The sequence below is a fragment of the Macrobrachium nipponense genome, chromosome 13 (assembly GCF_015104395.2).
Source record: "Macrobrachium nipponense isolate FS-2020 chromosome 13, ASM1510439v2, whole genome shotgun sequence".
Taxonomy (NCBI): Eukaryota; Metazoa; Arthropoda; class Malacostraca; order Decapoda; family Palaemonidae; genus Macrobrachium; species Macrobrachium nipponense.
Window position 1 is genome coordinate 79,369,634 of NC_087206.1, and position 10,000 is coordinate 79,379,633.

The 10,000-nt window shown below is 40.6% G+C and overlaps 1 protein-coding gene across 1 annotated transcript in view; it reads left to right on the forward strand.

The window, feature by feature from the left end:
* The window catches only part of LOC135225372 (uncharacterized), a 34,258-nt gene that overhangs the window by 23,825 nt on the left and 433 nt on the right, over positions 1–10,000 (forward strand). The window contains exons 2-3 of the mRNA XM_064264703.1: positions 5,075–6,633; positions 6,822–7,960. Coding sequence (XP_064120773.1) covers positions 5,075–6,633; positions 6,822–7,960 — 2,698 coding nt within the window. The remainder of the gene's footprint in view (positions 1–5,074; positions 6,634–6,821; positions 7,961–10,000) is intronic.

The following is a 10,000-nucleotide window of genomic DNA, read 5'->3' on the forward strand; positions in this document are numbered from 1 at the left end:
GGTTCATCTTTTGAATAATAATAATAATAATAATAATAATAATAATAATAATAATAATAATAATAATAATAATAATAATAATAATTGAAAAAGAAAGCCACAAAATCACTGTGTAACGTGTTTACTTCTAAGTATTTACATTAAAATCAAATGTAAATACTTAGAAGTAAACACGTTACACAGTGATTTTGTGGCTTTCTTTTTTCAATCTTCAGAAGAAAACTGAAAAAAGTTTTTGTTTGGTTAATAATAAGTAATAATAATAATAATAATAATAATAATAATAATAATAATAAAATAATAATTATAATAATAATAATGTGCACAGTTTTCAGCGTCGAAAATGATGATAATGGTTGGAGGTCCACGGTAATATAGCATGCGAGAGTTGGTGGTCTTTAATAAATATTAATAATAGCTTTCGAACCTTGTCATAGGTTCATCCTCAGTCAAGTCTTGACTGAGAATGAACCTAGCACAAGGTTCGAAAGCCATTAATATTTATCAAAGGCCATCAACTCTCACATGCTATATCAATCTGGACCTGCAACCAATAATAATAATAATACCATCAAATGGCTGCTTTTTCTTCCTATCATTTGCCTTCCTTTTCTCTCTCTCATATTGAGTTGAGTTGAATATAGAATCAAGGGCAAAGGCCAAGCACTGGAACCTATGAGGTCATTCAGCGCTGAAATGGAAATTGACAGGAAAAGGTTTGAAAGGTGTAACAGGAGGAAAACCTCAAAGCAGTTGCACTATGAATCAATTGTTAGGAGAGGGTTGAGGAAAGTAAGATCAAAGAAGGAGAATATGAAAGGAGGTACAGTACAGTGAAAGGAACGAAAGGGGGTTGCACTACCCCCTAAGGGGCTCTCTCATATCGATCACATTATTCATGGTCTTGACTCCCTGCAAATGATTTTTAATTTCTGCACGCACTTGCATCTCATACAAAGATTTTCTCCTAATCAAGTTTTCAATCAACCTGGGAACCTTCTTAAATGCAACACAACACTCTATGACAAACTAGTGATCGCCAACATTCAAGCCCCTTTTTTGAACACTTCTTCAAAAATCTCTCTCTCTCTCTCTCTCTCTCTCTCTCTCCTCTCTCTCTCTCTCTCTCTCTCTCTCTCTCTCTCTCTCTCTCTCTCTCTCTCTCTTATTTGCTTGCCATACTAAAACTTACCATATAATGTCGAACTGACAATTGGTAATCTTTTGCCATTAATGAACTACACACAAACACATATATTACATATATATATATATATATATATATTATATATATATAAAATATATAATATTAAATATTATATATATATAAACTATTTATATATATATATAATTATATATAAAGATATATATATATGATAAATATATATATATATATATATATATTATATATATATATTATTATTACATATATATATATAAATATAAATATATATATCATATATAAATTTATTAATAATTAAATATAATTACATATATTATATAAATATAAATATTATTATTATATAGATAATATATATATATATATATATATATACATATATAATATTATACAATTATATAAATTATATATATATATCTATGATTAATAAAATATTATATTATAATAATTAATATATAATATTAAAATATAATATAATGATATCTATATATAAATATAATATATAATATATTAAATATTATATATAGTAAATATTATTATAATATAATAAATAATATATTAAATAATATATTTAAATATTAATATATTATAAATATATATAATATATATATATTAATATATAATTATTAAATAATAATATATAATTAAATTATATATAAAAATAAATATATCTAAATTATTATAGATATAATATATATAATAAATATATATATATAATATAAATTATATTTTTATAATTAAAAATATTAATTATATATTATAAATCTATATAATTATCTACATATCATATATATTATACATATATAAAATAATTAATATATATAATATATACTACAATTATATATATATATACATATATATATATATATATAGATTCTATATATATTATATATATATATATATATATATTCACATATATGCACACAACAGGCACCGTTGTGACCAACCATACTGGAGAGAGACAGAACTGTGTCACAGTGCCGCCAGCCACCATAAAGCCCCACCCACTTCCCCTCCCCTCCCCCCCCCTCTCTCCCACCCAACCACACACTCTGCCCTACCAAGGCGGCCACCCAAGCGCCACCAGACATACACCAAGCCAATGAACCCTCAGGGCCTTAGGGAAGGCCCCCTGGGGGGGAGGGGGGTTTCAATAAGGGGGTCCCTCCCAATAAGTCATTTATCCAAGAAGAATTTTTGCATTCTTGCAACGTAACACGTCGACACAACGCCTCGAGATCAATATTCTACGTGTCTATGCGCTGTCTTGGGGGCCCTTTTCATGAAGCACTTGCATTCATTCCCTCACCATTCGAGTTGAGAATGGGGGAGACACGTTTGGATTCTTCGTTTGTAAATACTGCTCATTAATAGAATGCCATGACAGTACAGGAATTGTTAAAACGTAATGTTCTGGATGAAACCTTTGATTCAATGCCTTGTTCTTTCACTCAATGTTTTTTCAGTGCATTCATCCTTGGGCAGGAAAAAGTACGATTTTTATTTCTTCTTTATTTTCTTGGGCAGAAAAAAGTACGATTTTTATTTCTTCTTTATTTTCTAAGTATTTCCCCCATTTCCTTTTTCCCTCTCCATATTCGTTCTTCCTCATTCTATCGTCTTCTTCTCCTTTTTTCCTTTTACGTAATACTTTCTTTAAGTTCCATTGCCTCCCAGCAAACACGTACGGACAATTATGCACAATCTCCCAATTACGATCAACAGTGACGTACGATTAACTATTATGTACACATTTTTTACAAAATAGAGTTCAAACTTCTCATATAGTAGATTCATATCAACCGTGCATGTGATGTCTAGGCCAGTCCTTTACGACGCTCCTGATTGGCTGTTGATAAGCCAATCACAAGGCTGGAAACTCTGAGTCTCTCTCGAGCGTTTACACCGGCAGGATGTATGCTCCACCTCTCCTGAGGGATGCTTTTGAAAGCATACATCCTGCCTATGTGAATTCTCTCGAGAGAGACTGAGTTTCCAGCCCTGTTATTGGTTTATCAACAGCCAATCAGGAGCGTCGTAAGGGACTGGCCTAGACATCAAATGCACAGTTGATGTGAATCTACTATAGACTGTAAGTTATAACAGGACAGTGTTACAGACCGGAAGCTAAAGCCTACATACGAAGTTCTCTGAGATCCTGATTGGAAAGTTGATCTTCGATTTGGGCAAACCACTCACGAAGCATCTATAAATTTTCATGGCAATCCTGACGGTAGAGAGAGAGAGAGAGAGAGAGAGAGAGGAGAGAGAGAGAGAGAGAGAGAGAGAGTTTTAGCTCTGGAAACAGAAGTCGAAATACACTTGTTCTTCTGCCAGAGAGAGAGAGAGAGAGAGAGAGAGAGAGAGAGAGTTTTAGCGTCAGAGATTTTAGCTCTAGAAGAAGTCGAAATACACTTGTTCTTCTGCCTGAGCAGAGGCGAGAGAGAGAGATGAGAGAGAGACGGTGGAGCTAGACGGATGAGAGAGAGACGAGAAGGGGGGAAGGGTGGGGGGGTGGAGTGGGGGGGAGTTAGGAGCTTTAGCTCTGGGGACTGAAATTGAAATATGCTTGTTCTTTGGCTGAAGAAGATGAAGAAAAAGAAGAGGAAGAAGAAGAAGAAGAAGAAGAAGAAGAGGAAGAAGAATAAAGATACGACGTTTTGCCAAGAAACTGACTCAGCCAAGGGTCCAAGGAAGACACAATGCACACAGCTTCACTTCCCAATAAAAACACATAGACTTACATCTGAGCAGTTCACTTCAGATAAAATGTCTATTTAATAACAAAGTATTTAGGCAGCTACATAAATTATTTCTGCTTAAGATTACTCAAGCCTTAGAGGCAAGAAGTAGAGTGAAAGATTACTTTAAAAAACGTTTACTATAGATTCCTTTAAAAACGTTTTTTAGAGATTCCTTTATAACGTTTATTACAGATTCCATTAAGAAAACTTCTACTAAAAATTCCTTTACAAACGTTTATTAGGTTTCTTTAAAACGTTTATCACAGCCTCTTTTAAAATATCTTTTACTACAGATTCCTTTAACAACATTTATTACAGATTCCTTTAAAAAGTTTATCACAGCCTCTTTTAAAATGACTTTTACTAAAGATTCCTTTGAAAAACCTTTATTACAGATTCCATTAAAATGGTAATCACAGGCTCCTTTATACAGATTCCTTTAAAATGTTTATCACAGACTCCTTCAAAAAACGTTTACTAAAAATTCCTTTAAAAATGTTTACTACAAATTCCTTTAAAACGTTTATCACAGCCTCCTTAAAAAACTTTTACTAAAGATTCCTTTAAAAACGTTTATTACAGATTCCTTGAAAATGTTTATCACAGCCTCTTTTAAAAAACTAGTAATATAGATTCCTTTCAAAACGTTTATTACAGATTCGAGTAAAAGCTGAACATTTTTACAAGATTAAGAACGTCACCTCCAACGCCATGTGAAGCAGAGGGTTTCATAAATTAGTGTACACAAGTCATTTATATTATAACAGAACGAAAAATTGTTCTACTCTGGACGAGGGAATCTAATAGTTTTTATATAAAACAACGGATGAGTTCTCAGTTGAGACATGAATCCATGAGATGGTAAACAGAGGGAAAAGCTTTTGATTTATTCGAGCCCAAAACTCAGTACTTTCTGAAGATCAAGCTGACCCCGAGGACAATCATGAAATGCGAGGACATAAACTGAAGCTAAATAAACAAATAGGAATTAATATTACCTATGCTATCTTCCTTAACCCTACTTTGGCTAACATATTTTCACAACAGCTACAAACCTATCATAGAAGAAAGAAAAACACTGACTGTGGGAACGCTTAGAAACCTCACAATTTGAGGCGTGTCAGCAATCATGGACTGTCTCTCACAACAGGCAGCCAAGAATCAAAGACTGTCTCTCACAGCAGGCAGCCAAGAATCAAGGACTGTCTCTCACAGCAGGCAGCCAAGAATCAAGGACTGTCTCTCACACAGGAGCAAAGAAGTTCAAGGAATGTCTTCACACTGGCAAAATCCAAGGAATCAAGGAACCAACGGTCTCTCACACAGGCAGCCAAGAATCAGGACTGTCTCTCACAGCAGGCAGCCAAGAATCAAAGGACTGTCTCTCACAACAGGCAGCCAAGAATCAAGACTGTCTCTCACAAAACAGCAGCAAAAAGAATCCAAAAGGCCTGGTCTTCCTCAGCAGGCAGCCAAAAATCAAGAAGTGTCTCTCAAAACAGGCCAAAAATCAAGACTGCTCTCACAGCAGGCAGCCGAAGAATCAAGGACTGTCTCTCACAAGCAGGGCAGCCGAGATCAAGGACTGTTCTCACAACAGGCAGTCAAGAATCAAGGACTGTCAGCAGCAGCCGAGAATTAAAGACTGTCTCTCACAACAGGCAGCCAAGAATCAAGGACTGTCTCTCACAACAGGCAGCCAAGAATCAAGAACTGTCTCTCACAACAGGCAGCCAAGAATCAAAGACTGTCTCTCACAGCAGGCAGCCAAGAATCAAGGACTGTCTCTCACAACAGGCAGTCAAGAATCAAGGACTGTCTTCACAACAGCAGCAAGAAATCAAGACTCTCTCACAAAGGCAGCAAGAATCAAAGCCTGTCTCTCACAAACAGGGGGGCAGCCAAGAATCAAGGACTTCTCTCCAAACAGGCAGCCAAGAATAAAAGATGTCTCACAACAGGCAGTCAAGAATCAAGGACTGTCTCTCACAACAGGCAGCCAAGAATCAAAGACTGTCTCTCACAACAGGCAGCCAAGAATCAAAGACTGTCTCTCACAACAGGCAGCCAAGAATCAAGGACTGTCTCTCACAGCAGGCAGCCAAGAATCAAAGACTGTCTCTCACAACAGGTTGCCAAGAATCAAGGACTGTCTCTCACAGCAGGCAGCCAAGAATCAAGGACGTCTCTCTCCACAACAAGCAGCTTTGATCAACGACTGTCTCTACAGCAGTCAGCCAAGATCAGGACTGTCTCTCAAACAGGCAGGCCAAGAACAAAGAAACTGTCTCTACAAGCAGCCAGCCAAGGAATCAAAGGGCTGTCTCTCACAGCAGGCAGTCAAGAATCAAGGCCTGTTCGCTACAACCGGGAGGCCAAGAATCAAAAGACTGTCTCTCACCAACAGCAGCAGAATCAAAGACGTCTCTCACAACAGGAGCCAAGAATCAAGACTGTCTCTCACAAAGGCAGGCCAGCCAAGGATCAAAGGACTGTCTCACAGCAGTCAGCAAGGAATCAAAGGGACTGTCTCTCACGCAGGCAAGTCAAGAATCAAAGGACTGTCTCACAAACAGGCAGCAAGAAATCAAAGACTGCTCTACAACCAAGGCAGCCAAGAATCAAAGGATGCTCCTCACACAGCAGCAGAAATAAGGAACTGGTCTCTCACAACAGGCAGCCAAGAATCAAGACTGTCTCTCAGGGCAGGCAAGCAAGGAATCAAAGATCAAGGACTGTCTCTCACGGCAGGCCCGTCAAGAATCAAAGGACTGTTCTGCCCAAACAGGCCGCCAAAATCAAGGACTGTTCTCTCTCACAGGCATCCAAGAAATCAAAGGACTGTCTCTCACAAAAACAGGCAGCCAAGAAGAATCTAAGGACTGTCTCTTCCACAGGCAGCCAAGAAAATCAAGGAACGTCCTCCTCACAGCAGGCAGCCAAGAATCAAGGACTGTCCTCTCACAGCAGGCCGCCAATAATCAAAAGGCGTCTCTCACAAGGCAGGCCAAGGTCAAGAATCAAGGTAAACTGTCTCTCACCACAGGCAAGCCAAGAAGGATCAAGACCTGTTCTCTTCACAAAAAAAACCCCCCCCATGCAAGGCCCACCCCCCAACAAGGAATCCAAAGAACTGGTCTCTCACAGCAGCAGCCAAGAATCAAAGCTGCTCTCACAGCAGCAGACAGAATCAGGACTTGTCTCTTCACAGCACGCAAGTCAAGAATCAGACTGTCCTCTCACAACAGGCGCCAAGATCAAAGAACTGTCTCTCACAACGTCAGCCAGTATCAAGACTGTCCTCTCACAGCAGGCAGCCACGAATCAGGACTGTCTCTCACAACAGGCAGCCAGAGTCAAGGACTGTCTCTCACAGCAGGCAGCCAAGAATCAAGGACTGTCCTCTCACAACAGGCAGCCAAGATCAAGAACTGTCTCTCACAGCAGGCAGCCAGATCAAGACGTCTCTCACGCATGCAGCCAGATCAAGGACTGTCTCTCACAGCAGGCAGCCAAGAATCAAGGACTGTCTCGTCACAACACGCCAAGATCAAGACTGTCTCCCAACAGGCAAGCCAGAATCAGACTGGTCTCCCAGCAGGCAGCCAAGAATCAAGGACTGTCTCTCACAGCAGGCAAGCCAAGAATCATGCTGTCTCTCACAGCAGCAGCCAAGATCAAAGACTGTCTCTCACAACAGGCAGCCAAGATCACGAACTGTCTCTCCAGCAGGCAGAAAGAATCAAAGACCTGGTCTCTCACAGCAGCAGTCAAGAATCATGATCTGTCTCTCCATCAGGCAGCCATGAGTCAAAGACTGTCTCTCACAACAGGCATCCAAGAATCAAGACTGTCTCTCAAACAGGCAGCCAAGAAAACCAATAATTGTCTCTCGCAACAGGCCAGCCAAGAATCAAGAACTGTCTCTCACAGTGCTAGCCAAGAATCAAAGACTGTCTCTCACAGCAACAGGCCAAGAACAAGGACTGTCTCTCACAGCAGCAGCCAAGAATCAAGGACTTGTCTCTCACAGCAGGTGCCAAGAATCAGACTTGTCTCTCACACAGCAGCCAAGAATCAAGAACTGTCTCTCCACAGCAGGCACCAGATCAAGGACTGTATCTCACAGCAGCAGTCAAGAATCAAGGACGTCTCTCACAACAGGCAGCCAAGATCAAAGACTGTCTCTCACAACAGCATCCAATATCAAAGACTGTCCTCTCACAGCAGCGTCAAGAATCAAGGACTGTCCGCTCACGGGCGGCGTCAAAATCAAAGACTGTCTCTCACAATCGGCCAGCCGATACCCGTAATCTGTCTCCACAGCATGCAGCCAAGAATCAAGTGACTTCCTCTCACAGCGGCAGTCAAGAATCAGGACTGTCTCTCACAACAGGCAGCCATCAATAATCAAGACTTCCCCTCTCACAACATGTACAGGCCATCCAAGAATCAAAGACTGTCTCTCACAAACATGGTCCAGCCAAGAATCAAGAACTGTCTCTCAACAGGAGGCAAGCCAAGAGCAGGACTGTCTCTCAACAGGCAGGCAGCCAAGAATTCAAGGACTGTCTCTCACAGCACGCAGTCAAGGAATCCAGGACCTGTCTCTCAACAACGGCAAGCCAAGAATTCAAAGACCTGTCTCTCAACACAGGCGCCATAATCAAAGACTGTCTTCTCACAGCAGGGCAGCCCAAGAAATCAAGGACTAGTCTCTCAAACAGGCAGCCAAGAATTCAAGGACTGGCCCCTCTCACGCAAGGCAGCCAGAATCAAAAGGACTGTCTCTCAAACAAAGGCAGCCAAGATCCAGGAAATGTCCTCTTCCAGAGCAAAGCAGAGGCCAAGGCGAAGAGCCAAAGAATCAAAGGGACGTATACCTAAATTATCTCATTTGTTCCTTCCTTCGAACGCGTCTCCTTCTCCCGTCCCGTCTCTAACTCTCGCTTCCGCGGTCCAATTCCCCTGTCGCAACTTCCTTCTCTTCTCCCACTGTGTCTCCGAATACTGTCCTCAAATCTCTCCTCGCGTCTCAATTTTTCCTTCCTCGTCCACTAAGAACAAACGCACATCAGAGCAAGCAAGCATGCAAGCCAAAGGAGAATCAGACTTGTTCTCCTCTCACAACAAACAAGGAGCAAGAGCAGGACCAAGACATCAAGGACTGTCCTCTCAACACAACAACAGGTCAGCCAAGAATCAAGAACTGGTCTCTCACAAACAGGCCAGCCCAGATCAAAAAGACTGTCTCTCTCACACGTACATAAGAGCATGGCATCCAAAATCTAGGACTGTCTCTCACACCGTAGTCAGGCCAGCCAAGGATCAAGGAGACTGTCTCTCACAGCAGGCAGCCAGAAATCAAAGAACTGCCTCTCACAAAAAAACAGACAGGCAAGCCCAAGAATCAATAACTGTCTCTCACAGCAGGCAGACAAGAATCAAGACCTGTCCTCTACAAACAAGCATGCAGTCAAGAAGAATCAAGGAACTGTGTCCTTCCTAAAAACTACCGAACGACAACAACAAGCTAAGTACGTCCAAGAGCAGGCAGCCAAGATCCCAAGAACTGTCTCTCACCTCTCAAACAAAACAGGCAATCCAGATCAAGGACCTGTCTCTCAACAACAGGACAGCCAAGAAATCGAAAGACTGTCTCTCACAACATGCAATCCAGGTCCAAGAACTGTCCTCTCAACAACCACAAGCAGGGGGCAGCCAAGATCAAGACTGTCTCTCTCTCAACAAAGCATTCATGCCAAGAATCAGCAAAGGACTGTCTCTCCAAAACGAAACGAAAACAGCAGGCAGCCAAGAAAGTCACGGACTGTCTTCTCTCAAAAGCAGGTAGCCAAGATCAAGGGACTGTCTCTCAAAAACAAGAAGCGGTACGAAAGTAACGGGCATTCCAAGAATGCAAGAGAACTGTCTCGCTCCTCGACAGCCTTCATGCAGCCAAGAATCAACATCTCAGAAGGACTGTCCTCTCACAGCAAGGCAGTCCAAGAATCAAGGAACTGTCCTCACAACGGCAGCCCAAGAATAATCTCAAGACTGTTCTCTCACAACTAGG